At 50.9% G+C, this 21369-nt stretch overlaps 1 protein-coding gene and 1 pseudogene across 8 annotated transcripts in view; both read left to right on the forward strand.

Moving 5' to 3' along the window:
• Positions 1-8237, forward strand: part of ADGRL1 (adhesion G protein-coupled receptor L1) — a 60686-nt gene extending 52449 nt beyond the window's left edge. For all 8 annotated transcript variants that reach the window (XM_074384520.1, XM_074384523.1, XM_074384521.1 and 5 more), the window contains 6 exons: positions 454-622; positions 3131-3259; positions 3420-3516; positions 3595-3723; positions 3883-3900; positions 4410-8237. In XM_074384520.1, the coding sequence (XP_074240621.1) occupies positions 454-622; positions 3131-3259; positions 3420-3516; positions 3595-3723; positions 3883-3900; positions 4410-5152 (1285 nt within the window). In that variant the 3' untranslated portion in view covers positions 5153-8237. The remainder of the gene's footprint in view (positions 1-453; positions 623-3130; positions 3260-3419; positions 3517-3594; positions 3724-3882; positions 3901-4409) is intronic.
• On the forward strand, positions 6547-8237 carry LOC104653498 (uncharacterized; annotated as a pseudogene).
• Positions 8238-21369: the final 13132 nt, after the last annotated feature.

Consider the following 21369-nt stretch of genomic DNA (forward strand, 5'->3'; position numbering starts at 1 on the left):
TGGTGACACACATTGCAATTTTAAGTATCAAGGGGGTGTTCTATTGTATTCACTATGTATCTAGTTAATGGGTCTTAGAAAGCATATCATTAGCACGTCCCACCTGTGGTTTTAGGGGCGTAACTGCATAGAGTGACGCTAAATTCAAAAGGTGAGTCTGTTTAAGGGCAACTTAAAGAGAAATAGGCAGCAAGATCTAGCCTGGAAATTTGGCAAAAACATAAAGTTGGCAGAGGAATGACTGATGTTCACAAAACCCCAACCCCGACCCAATACCTTTCCCTCGGGTCCAGGCTGGGGTGGAGGTGTCCTCACCCGCCCTGCTCAGTTAGGGCTTTGCAGACAGTGCCCAGGCCCACCCAACGCCTCCCGCGCCAACAGGCTGCAGGGGAGGCCTAGGCTGAGGCCGTCCCCTCTGGCGGGTACTTTGACACACTGTCTCTCTACCCCCAGATCCTGGGCGCTGGGGGCCATCGCGCTGCTATTCCTGCTGGGTCTCACCTGGGCTTTCGGCCTCCTCTTTATCAATAAGGAGTCGGTGGTCATGGCCTATCTCTTCACCACCTTCAACGCCTTCCAAGGGGTCTTCATCTTCGTCTTTCACTGCGCCTTACAGAAGAAGGTGAGGTCGAGCCGGGGTCCTGGGTCACAGCCTACCTTGGAGACATTTCCTGGGCACCCAGGAGAAGGAGGCGAGGGTGGAGGGGAGCCGGGGCTCCCTCAAGCCCCCTATGAGTGCTGCAGGCCTTCAGCAGTCAGTCTGTGTCCTCCAGGAGGGAAGCATGAGCTCAGGATTTAACCACAGGTGAGGAGGGTTCTGGAAAAGAGCAAGATACAACAGCTTAAAGGAGTGACAGCAGGACAGATTTGGTGATGGGCAACCCTCACCACTATGAGGACCACAAGTCAGGCCTGGAAGGGGGATGACTTTGGGAGCCAACCTGAGGGCGCACGGCCTACATTCGTAGTTCTGGAAAGAACTGTGAATTTTATGATGATACAAAGGATCTTTTTAAAATAAATGAGTTAAAATATGAATCTCGGCCGGGCGCGGTGGCTCAAGCCTGTAATCCCAGCACTTTGGGAGGCCGAGGCGGGTGGATCACGAGGTCGACAGATCGAGACCATCCTGGTCAACATGGTGAAACCCCGTCTCTACTAAAAATACAAAAAACTAGCTGGGCATGGTGGCGCGTGCCTGTAATCCCAGCTACTTAGGAGGCTGAGGCAGGAGAATTGCCTGAGCCCAGGAGGTGGAGGTTGCGGTGAGCTGAGATCGTGCCATTGCACTCCAGCCTGGGTAACAAGAGCGAAAACTCCTTCTCCAAAAAAAAAAAAAAAAAAAAATATATATATATATATATATATATGAATCTCAGAAAAACATACAGGCTGGGCATGGTGGCTCATGCCTGTAATCCCAGCACTTTGGGAGGCCAAGGCCGGGCGGATCACCTGAGGTCAGGAGTTCCAGACCAGCCTGGCCAACATGGCAAAACCACATCGCTCCTTTATATAAAAATTAGCCAAGCATGGTGGTGGGTGCCTGTAGTCTCAGCTCCTTGGGAGGCTGAGGCAGGAGAATCGCTTGAACCCGGCAGGCAGAGGTTGCAGTGAGTCGAGATCATGCCACTGTACTCTAGCCTGGGTGACAGAGTGAGACTCCATCTCCAAAACAAAACAACAACAAACACATACGAAGGGCTGGGTGCAGTGACTCGTGCCTGTAACCCCAGTACTTTGGGAGGCTGAGGTGGGAGGATCCCTTGAGACCAGGAATTCAAGACCAGCCTAGGTAACATAGAGACCCTGTCTCGGTATTTAAAAAAAAAAAAAAAAAAAAGGTGGGGGGGGAAACAGTATCAGGGGAATGTGGGCAGGGAGTGAGGGTCCAGGCAGCACCCTCAGGACTGAAGCTGGGGAGACAGAGCTGAGGCATTTGTCGAGTCGGCCCTGGCGGCAGTGCGGGCCATGGAGACTGCTGTTGGACTTGGGGAATGGTGAAGCGGGTAAGGCTTAAGGCAGGGGATGGCAGAGGCAACAGTCATGAGAATTCTCGTTGCAAGGGAAGAGGTGGTCTGTGTCCCTGCTCTGCCCACCACTGTCCTGGTCCCTCCTTGGACACACAGTCAAAGGCAGTGTCTGCACAGCCCCCACCTCACATGCAGTGACAGTGATGTCCTTTCAGGGGCCCCTAGGTCCCTATGGTCTGATCTGGGACCCTCGGTTCCCCTCCCTAGCTCTGCTTTCAGACACCTAGATGTGGACCCTCCTCAGGGTACAGCTCCTGTCCTTGCCCCGGCCTGAATGAGGCCTCCTCTATTTATTTTTTTAGGTTTTTAATTTTATTATTGTTATTTTTTTTCTGAGATAGAGTCTCACTCTTTTACCCAGGCTGGAGTGCAGTAGTGTGATCTTGGGTCACTGCAACCTCTGCCTCCTGGGTTCAAGCGATTCTCTTGCCTTCATCTCCCAAGTAGCTGGGATTAAGGCACACACCACACATCTGGCTAATTTTTGTATTTTTAGTAGAGACGGGGGTTTCACCATATTGCCCAGGCATGTCTCGAACTCCTGACCTCAGGTGATCTGCCCACCTCGGCCTTCCAAAGTGCTGGGGTTTACAGTTGCTAGCCACCATGCTCCCTGATCTATTTAAAATCACAACTTGCTCCCAAGTCAGCACTGCCTAACCCCCTTTCCAGCCATAGTTTTCTCCACAGAATCGAACATCATCTGATAGCCTGCATATTTATATTTACATTTTCATGTATTTTGTGTCTCTGTCTACTGAAATATAAGCTCTGAGAGGTAGGCATTTGTGTCTGTTGTTTTCTGTACCATCCCCGAGGCCTAGTATGTGCCTGGCACATAGCGGATGCTTATTAATTCTCTGTTGCTTTTATGAATTAATGAAAAACGGTCAGTGGCAGTGGAGAACCTGATCAGCTGGCTGTTGGGGGATGGGACAGCAGGGTTTCTGTGGCCTGCAAGTCACTGAGCAGGGGAACATAGTCATTGGAAGCTCTGTCTCCGGCCTCCTGAGGCTATCTTGTGCCAACCCTGTGGGAGGCTGGATCACAGAGGAGGCCAGCGCCCTGGCCAGCTGACTGTCCTCCTCGTCCCCCAGGTGCACAAGGAGTACAGCAAGTGCCTGCGTCACTCCTACTGCTGCATCCGCTCCCCACCCGGGGGCACTCATGGGTCCCTCAAGACCTCAGCCATGCGAAGCAACACCCGCTACTACACAGGGACCCAGGTATCACACCAGGCAGGGCTCCCTGGGGCTGAGTGTTGGAACCTGGAGCCTGAGAAGCGGGGAGTGGCTTGGCCTGGGTCTGTGATGATCGGGCGAGCAGTCTCAGATGCCAGAGGGTGGGTGGCCCAAGGGTCCCCTCACATCTGGGTTGTGTCCCCAGAGCCGAATTCGGAGGATGTGGAACGACACTGTGAGGAAACAGACAGAGTCCTCCTTCATGGCGGGTGACATCAACAGCACCCCCACCCTGAACCGAGGTGAGAAGGGTCCCTCTGCCTCTGGCTCTGGCCTCTCGAGGCTCCTGGCCGCCTTGTGACCTCTGATCCCTTGGCCAGGTACCATGGGGAACCACCTGCTGACCAACCCTGTGCTGCAGCCCCGTGGGGGCACCAGCCCCTACAACACCCTCATCGCCGAGTCGGTGGGCTTCAATCCCTCCTCGCCCCCTGTCTTCAACTCCCCAGGTGAGGGCACAGGGGAAGCATCCAAGCCGGGAAATGTGGGGTTTACATCCCAGGGGGACCTCCGCCTGGGATGTTCTATGCCCCAGAACTGGAGCCTGGACTTGGCATTTCAAGCTCACCCTTGCCTTCTCTCTTTTCTCTCCTGGCTGCCATCTGCAGGGAGCTACCGGGAACCCAGTAAGTGCTACTCTTCCCTGGAAATGTTTCCGAGACTGGGAGAGGGACAGACAGTGGCCTTCTCAGACGGGCTCGCTTAAGGAGGAGAACTTGGGATGCCCTCCCCATCCCCCCACCCCCACCGAACAGTCTGGCAGCCAGATGGAGGATAATGGGTGGTGGTCGTTGAGTTTGGGCCTTTAGGTGTGAGGGTCTGAGCACAGGAGAGGGATCCTGTTGCCCAGGCCTCCTCATACTGCTGAGATTCTGAACCTCCAGCTGGGGGACGAGACCCTGGGGGAACTGGTCCTTGTCCCCCAACTTTAAGCAATCTACTTTTGGGCTGCTCTCTCTACTGCCATTGAGGGAGAAAGGGAGTGTCAGACCAGAGTTCCCATGGGGCAGGGGGAAGCCCACAGAAAACCAGCAGGAATGGAGCCCCACTTCTCCCCACAGACCATATCCCCTCACGGCCCCCAAGTGCAGCCAGGGCTCCTCTCCCACCTGACCAGCCCCTTTCTGCCCTGTAGAGCACCCTTTGGGAGGCCGGGAAGCCTGTGGCATGGACACCCTGCCCCTGAACGGCAACTTCAACAACAGTTACTCCTTGCGAAGCGGGGATTTCCCTCCTGGGGATGGGGGCCCCGAGCCGCCCCGAGGCCGGAACCTGGCCGACGCCGCGGCCTTCGAGAAGATGATCATCTCAGAGCTGGTGCACAACAACCTGCGGGGGAGCAGCAGTGCGGCCAAGGGCCCTCCACCACCTGAGCCCCCTGTGCCGCCTGGACCAGGGGGCGGAGGCGAGGAAGAGGCAGGCGGGCCCGGGGGTGCTGACCGGGCAGAGATTGAACTTCTCTATAAGGCCCTGGAGGAGCCTCTGCTGCTGCCCCGGGCCCAGTCGGTGCTGTACCAGAGTGATCTGGACGAGTCGGAGAGCTGCACGGCTGAGGACGGCGCTGCCAGCCGGCCCCTCTCCTCCCCTCCGGGCCGGGACTCCCTCTATGCCAGCGGGGCCAACTTGCGGGACTCACCCTCCTACCCGGACAGCAGCCCCGAGGGGCCCAGTGAGGCCCTGCCCCCACCCCCTCCCGCACCCCCTGGCCCCCCTGAAATCTACTACACCTCGCGCCCGCCAGCCCTGGTGGCCCGGAATCCCTTGCAGGGCTATTACCAGGTACGGCGGCCTAGCCACGAGGGCTACCTGGCAGCCCCAGGCCTTGAGGGGCCAGGGCCCGATGGGGATGGGCAGATGCAGCTGGTCACCAGTCTCTGAGGGGACCTCATGGACCAGGGGCTGGTGGCCCAGGCCAGGGAGGGAACCCTGGGCAAGGCTCTGGTGGGAGAGGGAGACGGAGGCAGTGGCTGGTGGGCCACTCTCTCCTGATGCCCTTCGGCCATGGGCCCTACAGTCCCCTCAAGGGACTCTGACCTAGGGGCCTGAAGTGCCAGGGTTCACAGACAGGGTTTCCCACCAGCCACATGCACCAGCTCTATTTGGGGGAAGTGTAGTGAGGAGCCCAGAGGTCCCAGGGGAGTGAGGAGGGAGAAGTTGGAAGGGTACAGCCCACTTCCGGATTCTCCCCTCTCCCACCCTTGCCACTGCCTGAAGGGAAATGAGGGCTTTAGTTTCCCTGGGCAGGGAGGGCAGCTTCTCAGGTTGCCAAAGGCCCCACTGGATGGCACCTGTCAGCTGCCCCTCTCGGCAGTCAGAAATGCTGCTGGCTGCACCCAGCGGGAGCAGCGAGGTGGGACGCATGGACACGTTCCTCCTTGCGCTACAATTCCCTGCTCCCTGGAGACTGGGAAAAGGCGGCAGGCAGGGGGACTGGGCGGTGGTTTAAAGGTCGAACTTTCTCTGAAGCTCCTTTCCCCTTGCTCTTGGTCCCTGCCCCCCAAGCAAGCCTGCCCCCTCCACCTCCCAGTGCACCCAATGACCCCCTCCCTTGGGGTGACTCCTGATGAAGCACAACTCCCTGCAGGGCCCCCAGCCCATAGGGGTGGCCATATTTGGGCAGTTCCCAGTCCTGTGGGCTCGGCTATCTGGGAAGCAGATTTTGGGTCTGGATTTCCCTGGGGAGTGGGTCCTGGGCTTGGATCTTTCCCTAGGGGGCCCTCTTATCCCTTCCTCTCTCCTCCTCCTCCCCCATTGCTGTAAATATTTCAACGAAATGGAAAAGAAAAAAAAAAAGACAAAAATAGAAAAGAAAAAAAATCTCATCACTTGAAGCCACCGGGAGCCTGCTGCCCGAGTGGGCAGCCCGGGCTTTCTCCGGAGCAGAGTGGCGCTGCCGGCCTGGCAGCCGGGACTTCTCCATGGACATACGTGCATCCCCAGTCCCTGCCCGGGCGGGCGGGCCGCCAGAGCAGCTTTTTACAATCCAGAGACAGAAAACAAAATCTAGATGCAACAGCGAAACAAAGAACCCATTTCCTTCCTGGCACCCATTTCTGTCCCCTCCTTTCCTGCTCCACCTGCCTGGCATCATCAGCCCTCCTGGGGCGTGTACCTCACTGCCTGCCCCAGGACCAGAGGCCTGTCTCCCCCTCCCCTCCCTACTGGCCCTGGGGAGACCCCCTCACACCCAAAGATGCTTTGCCAAGATGGCTGCGCTGTCCCTTTGAGTTCCTGCTTCTTGTGTATTGTTTTGGGGACTCTAGCCGGGGAAGATGGGGCTGATTTCCCACCTAGAGAAGTTGATGGGGGAAGGAAAATGGAGAGGAACTGGAGTCGTGAAGGGCATGGGTATGGCTGAGGAGGGTGCTAGGAGCGGTACAGTGGTCTTCTGTCTGAGGGAGGGGGAGAGGCAAAGGTGAGATCACCTTCCCTACTCTCCACCCTCCTGCAGGGGAGAGGAAGCCAGGGCTGGGGTCAGGATACCCATGTTCTGGGAGGCTTGACCCCAAATCCCAGGCCTGGAAGCTGCAGGCTTGGGATGTCTCCTGAGCACCTCTTGCAGCCCCCTCCTCTCCAGCATGTCAACTCAGCCTCCCCAGCCCCCTCCCCTCAAGTCTAGGGGTAGCGTAGTCCCGAGGGCACCCCAGCCCAGCCCCTGCATTGCCATTTCCCCAGGGGTGGCCCCTCCACCTCTGCTCTGACCTCTCCCATCTCTTTTGCCCCTCCCTCTTTTCTCACAAGTGCCATGAGTTTTCAAACATCTTCGGGTCTCAGCCTGCTGCTGCCATGAACTTTGTTGGGTTAAGGGGGAGGGACTCTAGGAAGGAACTGGGGGAAAGGGACAGGTAGGTGGCTGGAGGGACCCTTTTTGCTGCTAGAAAGCCCCTCCCTTCTCCTGGGGAGCTGGGGCTGGCTTGTCCCCATCAATTAGGGGAGAAGGGGTCAGACCAAAGATGGTGGTTTGTCCCGTCTAAGGGAACAGGTGTGGGGAAGAGGTGAGGTTGGATTCCATCTCTGGCTTTTTCTGGTAGAAAGGCCTAACCCATTAAACCAGAAGACCATTGGTGAAGTCTAGATGGGGAAGAGAAGTGAGGCCGGGGACAGTTTGTGGCCCTTCCTGGACTGCACTAGGCAGGGAGCTCTGTTGTGTGGAGGGGCAGTCAGATGTCTCTGAAGAGCGGGCAGGAGGCATGGGCAGGTGAGGAGCCAGCCCGGCCCGGGCAGCAGCTCAGTTACAGCCTGCGGCTGCCCCTGACACCAGGAGGAGGGCCTGGAGAGTTTCATGGGGGCTGGGACGCAAAGGGAGGCCCGCTTCCTCCCTGCCCAGCCCTGCTTGTATCTCTCCAGACTTGGACAATCAAAGGGAGAGGGTATATAGCAGGTCCAGTTCCAGCCAGCATCGCCCGGTGGCTGCTAGGCCTCAGAGCTGTGTGGCAGGGCCCCCTGCTGGGGCTGGACACCATTGCAGTCCAGTGCAAAGCCGCCCCCAGAGCCCAGGTGTCCCCCCAACCTAACCAGACCTGGTGCCTTGACGCCCCACCCCAGCTGGGACGGTACAGAGAAGGGTCTTGGTTTCCTCTCCTCCTCTCTTGGGTTCCTGAACTCATTTGCTCCTAAATCTCTTTAATTCTTTTCCTCTGGATTTTAGTTTATTTTGGCTTTCCCTTGCCTTCCTTCTCTGCCTCCACCTCTCTTTCCCCATGTCTCTCTTGCTGTCTCTATGTTCCTCTTCTCTCATCTTCAACTTTCTGTCCATTCGGGCCTCCTCCCGCCTCCCATGCCCCCAGCCCCTCCCTCCTTGGTCTCCTTTTCGATATGCCAAACCAATTTTGGGTCGAGTGCATTTAACGAGAACAAAACAAAAGGCTCATAACAACAAGAACATTTCAGAAAAAAATAAAAAGTTAAAAAAAATTTGTTGAGTCAAAAAGTCAAACAATAAAGAAATTAAGATTTCTTGGAATGACAAGAGTGGTGTGAGTTCTTGAGCGGGGGAGTAAGAAATGGTTGAATAGCGGGGCGCGGTGGTGCGTGCTTGTAGTCCCAGCTACTCAGGAGGCTGAGGCTAGAGGACCGCTCGAGTCCAGGAGTTCTGGGCTATAGTGCGCTATGCCAATTGGGTGTCCGCACTAAGTTCAGCATCAATACATGGTACCTCCCGGGAGCAGGGGCCCACCAGGTTGCCTAAAGAGGGGTAAAACAGCCCAGGTTGGAAACGGAGCAGGTCAAAACTCTCGTGCTGATCAGCAATGGGATCACACCTGTGAATAGCCACTGCACTCCAGCCTGGGTGACATAGTGTGACCCTGTCTTTTTTTTTTTTTCCAGGGGTAAACAGAGGAAGACCCCATCTTTTTTTTTTTTTTTTTTTAAAGAAAGAAAAAAATGTGAATAGCCAGGCAACGTGGCTCAGGCCTTTAATCCCAGCACTTTGGAAGGCCGAGGTGGGTGGATCACTTGAGGCCAAGAGTTTGAGAACAGCCTGATCAACATGGTGAAACCCCATCTTCACTAAAAAGACACAAAATTAGCTGGGCATGGTGGCAAGCACTTGTGTGGTCCTAGCTACTTGGGAGGCTGAGGCAGGAGAATCGCTTGAACCCGGGAGGCAGAGGTTGCAGTAAGCTGAGATCACACCACTGCACTCCAGCCTGGGCTACAAAGTGAGATTCTGTCTCAAAAAAGAAATGGTTGAGTAGATCTGCACTGGGGTGTCCCCATGGGCCCTGGGCTGCACTTGAGCCTTCAGAACCCCTGACCAAGGCCTGGTAATATAGAATCATTAACGTTTATAAGACATTGGTAAGTTCCTGGGCCTGGTGGAGCATTTCATGTGCAGTTTCTCTGAATCCTCACAAAATGCTCCCAGGTAGAGACGGCAATTAGAGCTCCATTTTACAGATGGGGAAACTGAGGCTTACAGCCCTTAGATGTATGCCCAAGTCTTTCTGGCCAGGCCACTGTCTCATGCTGTGTCTCAGAGAAGCCCTTCTTGGCCCAGACATCTGTCCCCAGGCTGTACTAGAGCAGAGGTCAGGAATTTTACACTGTGATGTCTCATTACAATTGCCATTCCTAGACTCCACACACTACTGGTGCGGAGCGCTTTCAAACCTGCCACAGTGAAACCGCATCATGTGTATTTCACATTCTCTGTTCACCAATGAACTGCTCATGCTCAGAGAGAGAGGAATAACTCTGAGCTCCTCTGACTTAGACACCGGCTCTAGGACACCACACTCTTGAGTCTCCACCCATCCCCCCACAGCCACTCCCTCCCAGTCTTCATGACTGGCTCCTTCTCATCTAACCTCCTAATGATGAGAACCCAGGGGCTCAGTCCTTAGACCTTTTCCCTACCTGCTCTCCTTCCCTGGAAGGTCTCATCCCACCTCATGGTTTGAAATGCTACCTATACACTGATGACCCTCAAACATAGATCTCCAGCCTGAACTCCTACCTGAGCGCCAGATATACATATATTCACCCACCTACCCCATAGCTCTCCCTGGTGTCTGGCAGAATCTCAAACTTAACCTGACCTAAACTGAGACCCTGGCCTCCCCTACCCCCATCTCTACCACTGCCACCACTGTAGTTCTTCCCACATGAGGCTTTAGGGCTTCCTCACTTCAACTAAAAGTGAGTCCATCCATCCCTTGACTCAAGCTACACACCTTGGAGGTTCCCTTGAACTCATCTTGTTTGATCCCCCACATCTAATTTGACAGCGAATGCAATGGTGGCTCTACCTTCTAAATATCCAGAATTAATCAGTTCTCACCGGTCTCACCAAGGCCACTGCAACAGTCCCTAAACATTATACCTCCCTGTCCCTCTTCAGGCTTTTCTCAACACAGAAACCACAGTGATCTTCGTAAACACGTACCATCCTCCTTAGCTCAAAACTCTCCAATGTTCTGTCTCACCCAAAGCACAGGCCAAGGTCAACCAGGCCCTCCAACCTCACCCCCAGCTTCCTCCCCATCTTCCCTCCACTCACTGGGCTCAAACAGGCAGGCACCCTCTTGCCTGCCTCAGGGGCTTTGCACTGGTTGTTCTCTCTGCTCTCTCCCCCTTCTCCATATCCACAGAGTTGACTTCTCCTGCAAAGTTTATGAAAATGAAATCCTACTTCCCAGAAGGCCTTCCCAAGTCACTCAAGAACTTCCTAATCTGTTCCTTGCTCTATCGTCACAGTACTACTACTCTCTAGCAATTACGTTTTGCTTGTTTATCATCTGCCTCTTGGCTACAAGGTAAGACCTTGAAAAGCAAGGGTTCTTGGTCTAGGCCTACAGCATCTGGCACATAGGCGATCTGTAAGTATCTGTTAAAGAATGAATGCGCAGGGTGTGGTGGCTCACGCCTGTAATCCCAACACTTTGGGAGGCCACGGTGGGTGGATTACAAGGTCAGGAGATCGAGACCATCCTGGCCAACACATGGTCAAACCCCATCTCTACTAAAATACAAAAAACTAGCTGGGCATGGTGGCCCACGCCTGTAGTTCCCACTGCTCGAGAGGCTGAGGCAGGGGAATCTCTTGGACCTAGGAGGCAGAGGTTGCGGTGAGCCAACATCGCGTCACTGCATTCATGCCACTGCATTCCAGCCTGGCAACAGAACAAGACTCTGTCTCAAAAAAAAAGAATGATGTAAACTGTAAATCTGCCATTCCCTCAGCTGGTTCAGTTTCCACACGTCGCTCACTGTGTGATGCTAAGATTTTAATTCAGTTTGGCCTCAAAACCTAAGATCACTATTTCATCTGGTGCCCAAATGATGAAGAAACAATCTGTTCTCACACTGGAGGATGAAATGAATCTAATAGATTTTCTGAGAGATGCTCTACAGGCAAGCATGGGGACTTTTAAGAGTACACAATTTTAGCCAGACACGGTGGCTCACTCCTGTAATCCCAGTCTTTTGGGAGGCTGAGGTGGGCGGATCACTTGAGGCCAGGAGTTCAAGACCAGCCTGCCCAACATGGCAAAACTCCACTAAAACAAAAATTAGCCGGACATGGTGGCACACGCCTATAATCCCAGTTATTCTAGAGGCTGAGGCAGGAGAATCACTTGAATCCCAGGAGGCAGAGATTGCAGTGAGCCAAGATCACATCACTGCACTCCAGCCTAGCTGACAGCAACACTCCATCTCAAAATAAAAAAAAGTAGATAAGTTTAACTATATGTGATTTGACCTAATGCTCTAATTTGAAATCTAATCCCACATACAACGAGAGTCAAATATGACCAGTCCTTCTGTGTCTTTTACCCTCCCCTTCACTACATACAATCTAAACTGGCTGTGCCTGGCCAGGTGCAGTCGCTCATACCTGTAATCCCAACATTTTGGAGGCCAAGGTGGGCGGATCACTTAAGGTCAGGAGTTCAAGACCAGCCTGACCAACATGGTGAAACCCCTTCCCTATTTAAAAAAAAAAAAAAAAAATTAGCTGGGTGTGGGAGGCAGAGGTTGCAGTGAACCGAGATCGTGCCACTGCACTCCTGCCTTGGCAACAGAGTGAGACTCTGTCTCAAAAATAAACCTGCTGTGCCTGACAACCTCTAACCCTCAGGTAGTTGCTAGTGGCACCACATTCATCTGCATGTGGCCAGGGACAATACATTTATGCTGCGATGTATCATTTCAAAGCTCTTTCCCACGTTTTATCTCATGTAATTATCAGAAGATACGTATTTCTTGTTGTTTTTTTGAGACGGAGTCTCGCTCTGTCACCCAGGCTGGAGTGCAGTGGTGCAATCTTGGCTCACTACAACCTCCACCTCCTCGGTTCAGGCAAGTCTCCTGCCTCAGCCTCCTGAGTAGCTGGGATTACAGGTACCCGCCATCATGTCTGGCTAATTTTTGTATTTTTAGTAGAGATGGGGTTTCACCATGTTGGTCAGGCTGGTCTCAAACTCCTGACCTCGTGATCCGCCCACCTCAGCCTCCCAAAGGGCTGGGATTACAGGCGTAAGCCACTGCGTCTGGCCAAAAAACAAATAAATAAAAATGAATTTCAGGTAGGTTTTTAAAGCTAAATATGAAAAGTAAAATTTCCAGAAGAAAACTCTGTAGGATATCTTATTGATCTCAGGGTAGGATTTCTTAAGCAAGGCGCACACACACACACACACACACACACACACACACACAAACACTACAAGCTATAAATAGATAGATACTTCTGATGACTTTTTTTAAAAATAATTTTTTACTTTCTCTTTTTTCTTTTCGAGATACAGTCTTGCTCTGTTGCCCAGGCTAGAGTGCAGTAGTGCAATCACAGCTTACTACAGCCTCAATCTCCTGGGCTGAAGCAATCCTCCAGCCTCAGCCTCCTCAGCAGCTGGGACTACAGGCATATGTCACCATGCTCAGCTGTCGGGGTCTCACTTTGTTGCCCAGGCTGGTCTTGAACTACTGGGCTCAAGCCATTCTCCCGCTTTGGCCTTCCAAAGTTCTGGGATTACAGGCATGAACCACTGTACCCAGCCTAAAATAATTTCTAAAATCTCTGAACATCAAAACATTATAAAAATTAAAAGATAATGGGCCGGGCGCGGTGGCTCAAGCCTGTAATCCCAGCACTTTGGGAGGCCGAGGCGGGTGGATCACAAGGTCGAGAGATCGAGACCAACCTGGTCAACATGGTGAAACCCCGTCTCCACAAAAAATACAAAAAATTAGCTGGGCATGGTGGTGCGTGCCTGTAATCCCAGCTACTCAGGAGGCTGAGGCAGGAGAATTGCCTGAACCCAGGAGGCGGAGGTTGCGGTGAGCCGAGATCGCGCCATTGCACTCCAGCCTGGGTAACAAGAACAAAACTCCGTCTGAAAAAAAAAAAAAAAAAAAATTAAAAGACAGCCAGGAGCAGTGGCTCATGCCTGTAATCCCAGCACTTTGGGAGGCTGAGGGAGGAGGATCACTTGAGGTCAGGAGTTTGAAATCAGCCTGGCCAACACGGTAAAACCCTGTCTCTACTAAAAATACAAAGATTAGGCCGGGCATGGTGGCTCAAGCCTGTAATCCCAGCACTTTGGGAGGCCGAGGCAGGTGGATCACGAGGTCAAGAGATCGGGACCATCCTGGTCAACATGGTGAAACCCTGTCTCTACCAAAAATACAAAAAATTAGCTAGGCATGGTGGCACGTGCCTGTAATCCCAGCTACTCAGGAGGCTGAGGCAGGAGAATTGCCTGAACCCAGGAGGCGGAGGTTGCGGTGAGCCGAGATCACGCCATTGCACTCAGCCTGGGTAACAAGAGCGAAACTCCGTCTCAAAAAAAAAAAAAAAAATACAAAGATTAGCTAGGCATGGTGGTGGGCACCTGTAATGCCAGCTACTTGGGAGGCTGAGGCAGGAGAATCATTTGAATCCGGGAGGTGGAGAGACTGTACCACTCTAGATTGTTTTTTGAGACAGAGTTCCACTCTTGTCACCCAAACAAATAAAAAGAACAAAAAGAAAGGACAAGCCTCAGATGTGAGAACGCCTGCATTCCATAAGACAAAGACAATCTGGCAGAAGTGGCCAATTCACAGAAGGCAACTGGCCGATAAACATGTGAAAATAGCTCAACCTCACTAGTTAGTATTCAGGGTAATGCAATTCGAACCCACTAATTACCACCCATCAGAAGGACAAACATTTTAAAGTCTGACAATAGCAAGTATCGATAAGGACACTGTGGCCACGCCTGTAATCCCGACACTTTGGGAGGCCAAGGTGGGTGAATCATCTCTGGAGTTTGAGACCAGCCTGGACAACATGGTGAAACCCCATCTCTATTAAAAATACAAAAATTAACCAGATGTGGTGGCGCACACCTGTAATCTCAGCTACTCAGAAGGCTGAGGCAAGAGAATCGCTTGAACTGGGAGGTGGCAGTGAGCCTTGATTATGCCATTGAACTCTAGCCTGGGCAGCAAAAGCAAAACTGTCTCAAAAATAAAAATAAAAGATAAGCACACTGAGCCACAGGAACACTAATGGTGGGAATGAGAACTGGTGACATCATTTTGAAAAACAGATTGGCAGCATCTGGTAAAGGTGAATATTTCCACAAGCCACAGTCCAGCACTTCAACTCCTTAGCATATATCCCAGAGTAACTCCTCTGTGTGCTCAAGGAGACAAAGACACCAACGCATACTGCAGCACTGAAAACACCCTAAATTTCAACCAAGTGAATCGGTAAGTAAACACTGTCCAACAAAACTTTCTGTTCTCATGGAAATGTTCCCTGTCTATGTTCTCTATATACCACAGTGGCCACTAGCCACAGGCTCCTGTGAAATGTGACTAGTGTGTCTGGGGAAATGGGTTTTTCATTTTGTCTACTTTTAATCTAAATAACCACATGTGGCTAGTGGCTACCTTATCAGCACAGCTGTATAGCAGTGAAAATAAGTGAATTTAGAGCTATACATGCTTCCACATAAACCTCAAAAGCATTACATTGGATGAAAAAAGCAAGTTTCGGTCAGGCGTGGTGGCTCACACCTGTAATCCCAGCACTTTGGGCGGCCGAGGCAGGCACAGCAGCTGAGGTCAGGAGTTGGAGACCAGCCCGGCCAACATGGTGAAACCCCGTCTCGACTGAAGTACAAAAACAAGCCGGGCATAGTGGTGCGTGCCTGTAATCTCAGCTACTCAGAAGCCAAGGCATGAGAATTGCTTGAACCTGTGATGTAGAGGTGGCAGTGAGCTGAGATCACGCCACTGCACTCCAGTCTGGGTGACAGAGACTCTGTCTCAAAAAAAAGAAAGAAAAAAGCAAGTTTCAGAAGGCAGGACCTAGTGCCACCCTAGTGCCAGCTCTGTCAGGATACACCCAGTATGGTCCTGTAATCAGGGGTCCCCAAGACCACTCTGAGGTTCAGTGACTCACTAGGGGGATTCGCAGGATTTAGCTCGGAGGTGTAGGCATGGCTGTGATTTATTACAGTGAAGAGACATAAGGCACAGTCAGCAAAGGGAAAAGTGCATGAGCTGAAGTCCAGAGGAAACCAGGACAAGCTTCTCAGAGTCCTCTCCCAGAGGAGTCACACAGGACTCGATCAATTCCTACCTCCAACAACGACAGCACCAGGGATATGCGGTCTACCAGGGAAGCTCATTACTCAGTGACCAGGGTTGTACTAGGGGGTGGTCGTGCACCAAAGTGCTAGACTCCAGAAGGACAGCAGGTGTTCAACATGAACCACATTGTAACCACAGGAACCCTCCTAAAATCGAAGTTCCTAGATATCAGCCAAGGGCCAATCTTGCAAACAGGCCTTTCTAAGAACAGCAGTCTCAGACCTGCTAGGTTAACTCTAAATTGCGCAGACACTATTTATATAAAGGTATAGAACGTGACAAACAATCCTATGTATTGTTTAAAGATCCACGCCTATATGCACAGAAGATTATAAACATCAAATTCAAGACTGCAGTTACATTTGAGGAAAAAGAGAGAGGAATGGGTTTGATGTAGGGGTAGAAGATCCTTCAGTTGCATCTCTATGTTTCAGCTCTTAAGCTGGGTAATGGGTAAAGGGTATTTTGCTATAGCATTTCTTATACTTTTTTGAGCGTGTGAGCACCTGAAATATTACACAAGAAGAAGGAAGATATATCTTCTTATTATTATGTGCTACTAACAGTTTTTATTGTTGTTTGTTTTAAATTTTTAGACAGGGTCTCACTGTCACAGAGGCTGGAGTGCAGTGGTGTGATCTTGGCTTACTGCAACCTCTGCCTACTGGGCTCAAGCGATCCTCCCACCTCAGGATCCTGAGCAGCTAGGACCACAGGCACATGCCACCATGACCAGATAATTTTTTTTGTATGTATACATATTTTTTGAGATGGCATCTTGCTCTGTTGCCTAGGCTGGAATGCAGTGGTGCGGTGGTGCAATGGTGCAATCTCAACTCACTGCAACCTCCACATCCCAGGTTCAAGCTATTCTCCTGCCTCAGCCTCCTGAGTAGCTGGGATTACAAGTGCGCGCCAGCATGCCCAGCCAAGTTTTCTATTTTTAGTAGAGACAGGGTATCACCATATTGGCCAGGCTGGTCTTGAACACCTGACCTCATGATCTGCCCACCTAAGCCTTCCAAAGTGCTGGGATTATAGGCATGAGCCACTCTGCCTGGCCATGTGTATTTTTTTTAGTAGAGATGGGGTTTTGCAATGTTGGCCAGGCTAGTCTGGAAATCCTGACCTCAAGTAACAGGCCACCTTGGCCTCTCAAAATGCTGGGATTACAGGTGTGAGCCACCATGCACACCCAAAAATAAGTACAAATTCTAATGTGTTACTAAAATCATAAAACTGGGTGATGTGATTCAGAAAGGGCTACTTTATTTACTATTTTGAGACGGAGTTTCACTCTTGTTGCCCAGGCTGGAGTACAATGGCACCATCTCAGCTTAATGCAACCTCCACTTCCCAGGTTCAAGCCTCAGCCTCCCAAGTAGCTGGGACTATAGGCGCATGCCACCACACCTGGCTAATTTTTATATTTTTAGTACAGATGGGGTTTTGCCATATTGGCCAGGCTGGTCTCGAACTCCTGCAGCTTCTGCCTCCTGGGTTCACACTCAGGTGGTATGTCCACCTCGGCCTCCCAAAGTGCTGGGGTTATAGGCATGAGCCACTGTACCTGGGCAATAAAGGGCTACTTTAAATAGGGTACTTTGGGAAGGCTTCTTTCAGAGGACATTTGAGCTGAACTACAAGTGTAGAGAATGAGACAGCCATGCAATTATCTGGAGGAAGCACATTCCAGGCAGAGGGAACGGCCAGTGCAAAGCCCTGCCGCAGGAATAAGCTGGTGTGTTGAAAGAAGGGAAATAAAGCCAGCAGGGCTTGAGAGTGGTGACAAGAGGAAGAATGGTAGACGAGGCCCGAGAGGTCAGCTGAGGCCACCACCAAGGGCCTCCTAAGCCATAGGAAAGATCTTAGGTTTCATTCTAAGTGGGATAAGCCTTTGAAGGTTTTAAGCAGAGTAATGACATGATCTGGTTTACAAGTGAAGATCATTCAGCCAGCTGTATAGAGAATGCATCACAGCCAGGGCCACTTTCTTCATTAGCACCATGGAAATAATGCTTGTGGCTCATGAGCTTCTCAGGGGCTAGGAAAAGGTCAGGGACAGGGATAAAGGGAAGAAAAGTTCCACAATGCCAAGAGAAAACTACAAAGTTGAAATGAATAAATGTTTACTTAAGCACCTGGAAAATGTAACATCAGGACAACTGCATTAATCATTAAATTTAGTATTCATAACCAATCGAATTACATTTGGAAATTAGATTTTCTCAAATCACAAATATCCCCAAGTATGCAATGATTGCCAAGAAATCAAGTGAATCATAAATCTGAGTTTCCCTGAAGCCAAATAATTCCAAAAGAATTTTAAAAACTTTCAATTTTTTTAACTTAAAAAAAACTTTTTTTTTAACTTAATGTGAGATGAAGATACCAAAAAACTGGGTTAGGCGCTGTAATCTCAGCACTTAAGGCCAAAACAGGAGGACTGCTTGAGGCCAGGAGTTCAAGACCAGCCTGGGCAACAGCAAGACCCTGTCTCTACAAAACATTTTAAAAGTAAAACAGGCCAGGCACAGTGGCTCACACCTGTAATCCCAGTACTTTGGGAGACCCAGGTGAGCAGATCACCTGAGGTCAAGAGTTTGAGACCAGCCTGGCTAACATGGCAAAATCCATGTTTACTAAAACTACAAAAATTAGTTGGGCAAGGTAGCATGTGCCTGTAGTCCCAGCTACTTGGGAGGCTGAGATGGGAGAATCACTTGAAGCCAGGAGCGGGAGGTTGCAGTGAGCCAAGATCGAAGCACTGCACTCCAGCCTGGGTGACAGAGCAAGACTCCCTCGCAAAAAAAAAAAAGTAAGTTAGTCAGGCATGGTGGCATGCACTGGTAGTTCCAGCTACTCAGGAGGCTGAGGTGGGAGGTTACAATAAGCTGCAATCATGCCACCACTTGCACTCCAGCCTGGGCAACAAAACTCTATTTAAAAAAAAAGAAAAAAAAAAAAAAAAGGGCCAGACATGGTGGCACACGCCTGTGATTCCAGTACTTTGGGAGGCTAAGGGGGCCCATCACCTGAGGGCAGGAGTTTGAGACTAGCCTGACCAACATGGAGAAACCCCATCTCTATTAAAAACACCAAATTAGCCAGGAGTGGTGGCACATGCCTGTAATCCCAGCTACTCGAGAGAGTAGCTTGAGTAGTAGAGGCAGGAGGATTGCTTGAACCTGGGAGGCAGAGGTGGTGGTGAGCCGAAATCGCACCATTGCACTACAGCCTGGGCAATAAGAGCGAAACTCCACCTCAGGAAAAAAAAAAATACCACAGGAACTAGATTCCTTAAAAACAAAAGGAAAAGGAAAACACATACCTAGCATAGTGAGTCCTAGTGAACCCACAGAGGTGTCTGGGGAAGAAATGCAAGTGGCTTGGGTCAGAGCTATTCAGGATTACAGCCTATGAGTGTGAACACTGTCCAGGGCACCCTCAGAAACGCCCCTCTAGGGAGAGGACATCTGAACCAAGACTTGAATAACAAGAAGGCATAAGCCATGCCAAGAGTCCAGGAGAAGACATTCTGGGCAGAAGCTTTGTGCTGGGAGTGGCTTGTTGGATCTTTTTTTTTTTTTTTTTTTTTTTGAGACAAAGCCTCCCTCTGTCGCCCAGCTGGAGTGCGGTGACGCAATCTCGGCTCACTGCAACCTCCGCCTCCCAGGTTCAAGCGATTCTCCAGCCTCAGCCTCCTGAGTAGTTGGGATTAAAGGCACACGCCACCACACCCAGCTAATTTTTTTTTTTTTTTTTTTTTTTTTTTTAAACTCAAGACAGGGTTTCACCATGTTGGCCAGGTTGGTCTCCAACATCTGACTTTGTGATCCACCCGCCTTGCCCACCTTGGCCTCCCAAAGTGCTGAGATTACCGGTGTGAACCTCCATGCCTGGTGGCTTGTTGGATTTTTAACAAGAAGGTTACTTAGGCTGAGTTTAAGTTGGAGCTGGGTGGTTAACAGGAGACAAAGCATAGAGAGTTTGGAAGACAACGTTTTCATCCTGAGAAGTGACCTGATCAAATGTGTTTTGATTATTACTCGACATCTCCGCTGTCCAGTAATACAGTAGCCACTTGACACAGGGGCTCAGGAGCACCCAACGGTGGCTATCAAATCAACACAACTGTTTTTTTTTTTTTTTTTTTTTTTTTTTGAGACAGTCTCACTCTATCACCAGACTGGAATGCAGTGGCATGATCCTGGCTCACTGCAACTTCCATTTTCCGGTTTCAAGCAATTCTCCTGCCTCAGCCTCCCGAGTAGCTGGAACTACAGGCATGCACCACCACCCAAAGCTAATTTTTTTATTTTTAGTAGAGATGGGGTTTCACCATGTTGGCCAGGATGGCCTCAATCTCCTGACCTTGTGATCCACCTGCCTCGGCCTCCCTAAGTGCTGGGATTACAGATGTGAGCCACTGCATCCGGCCCCCTGAACTTTCTTTTTTTTAATTTAATTTTAATTTTTAGAGACAAGGTCAAAAAAAAAGAAAAAAAAAATAATAGAGACAGGGTCTCTGACACACAGGCTGGAGTGCAGTGGCTAAACATCCTGGGTTCAAGTGATCCTCCTGCCTCAGTTTCACGGGTAGCAGAGTACAAGTGTGCACTAACACACCTGGCTTATTCTTTTATGTTGCCCATGCTGATCTTGAACTCCTGGCCTCAAGAAATCCTCCATGCCCAGACTCTTAAATTTAATTTTTAAACAAAGTAAAATTTAAATTAAAAAAAAAAAAAAGATATGGCTGGGCACAGTGGCTCACGCCTGTAATCCCAGCACTCTGGAAGGCCAAGGTGGGTGGATCACTTGAGGTCAGGAGTTCAAGACCAGCCTGGCCAACATGGTGAAACCTTGTCTCTACTAAGAATACACACACACACAAATTAGCTGGTTGTGGTGGTGGACGCCTGTAATCCCAGCTACTCAGGAGACAGGCAGGAGAATCGCTTCAACCCGGTAGGTGGAGGTTGCAGTGCATCGAGATTGCACCACTGCACTTCAGCCTGGGTGAGTGAGCGAGACACTGTCTCAAAAAAAAAAAAAAAAAAAAAAAAAAAAAAAAAAAAAATTGAGCTCGTGGAAGACTCCGAAGTATGTTGAGAATAGTAGGAATGTGTAAATCTACATTTTCAACTGCTAACCTTATGAAACCTAAGAAACCAGATCAACTATTTTCGAAGGAAATGTATTCACATGCCCGACGACAGATGTGCGGCTGAGTGTACAACACACGAGGAATCTGAATGTCTTTTCACTAGGTAAAAGAATGCAACATCCTGTGTGTTACTGGCTCAGAGCGGTGGCTCACGCCTGTAATTCCTGCACTTTGGGAGCCTGAGGCGGGCGGATCACTTGAGGTCAGGGGTTCGAGACCAGTCTGACCAACATGAAGAAACTCCGTCTCTACTAAAAAACAAAAATTAACCAGGCATCCCAACTACTCCGGGGTGGCTGAGGCAGGAGAGTCGCCTGAACCCCGGAGGTGGGGGTTGCAGCGAGCTAAGATCGAGCCACTGCACTCCAGCCTGGGCCACACCGCGATACTCCGTTTTTTGTTGTTATTGTTGTTGTTGTTTTTAAAGTGGCTTCCAAAAAATGTAAAATTAGGGGCGCGGCAGGCATTATTTTTCCACTGGGCAGCGCTGATTTCCCGTGGGGCAGAGACTCCGCGACCTGGAGTCTCCCAAGCCGGGGGCGACGGCGCAGGCGGGATGCGGCGGAGACAAGTTTCTGGATGTATTATGTGGTCACGAGTCATGAGAGGGAATTTCCACGGCGCCGTTCAAGGGGAAGGGAGACGCTGCCTCGAGCGCTGAGTAGCAGAGCACCGACTCGAACCCTGGTCTGTCCCCTAACTGGAACTCCCATGTTCAGTACCGTCCGCTTGAAACCTCCCAAGAGCCCACCAGGGGGCGACATAGGGATTCCAACCCCTCGGGGGCAAGAGCGGGATCCAAACTCGGCCGGACTCCCGAGGTCCGAGCGCG

The sequence above is a fragment of the Saimiri boliviensis genome, chromosome 14, assembly GCF_048565385.1.
Source record: "Saimiri boliviensis isolate mSaiBol1 chromosome 14, mSaiBol1.pri, whole genome shotgun sequence".
Classification (NCBI taxonomy): Eukaryota; Metazoa; Chordata; class Mammalia; order Primates; family Cebidae; genus Saimiri; species Saimiri boliviensis.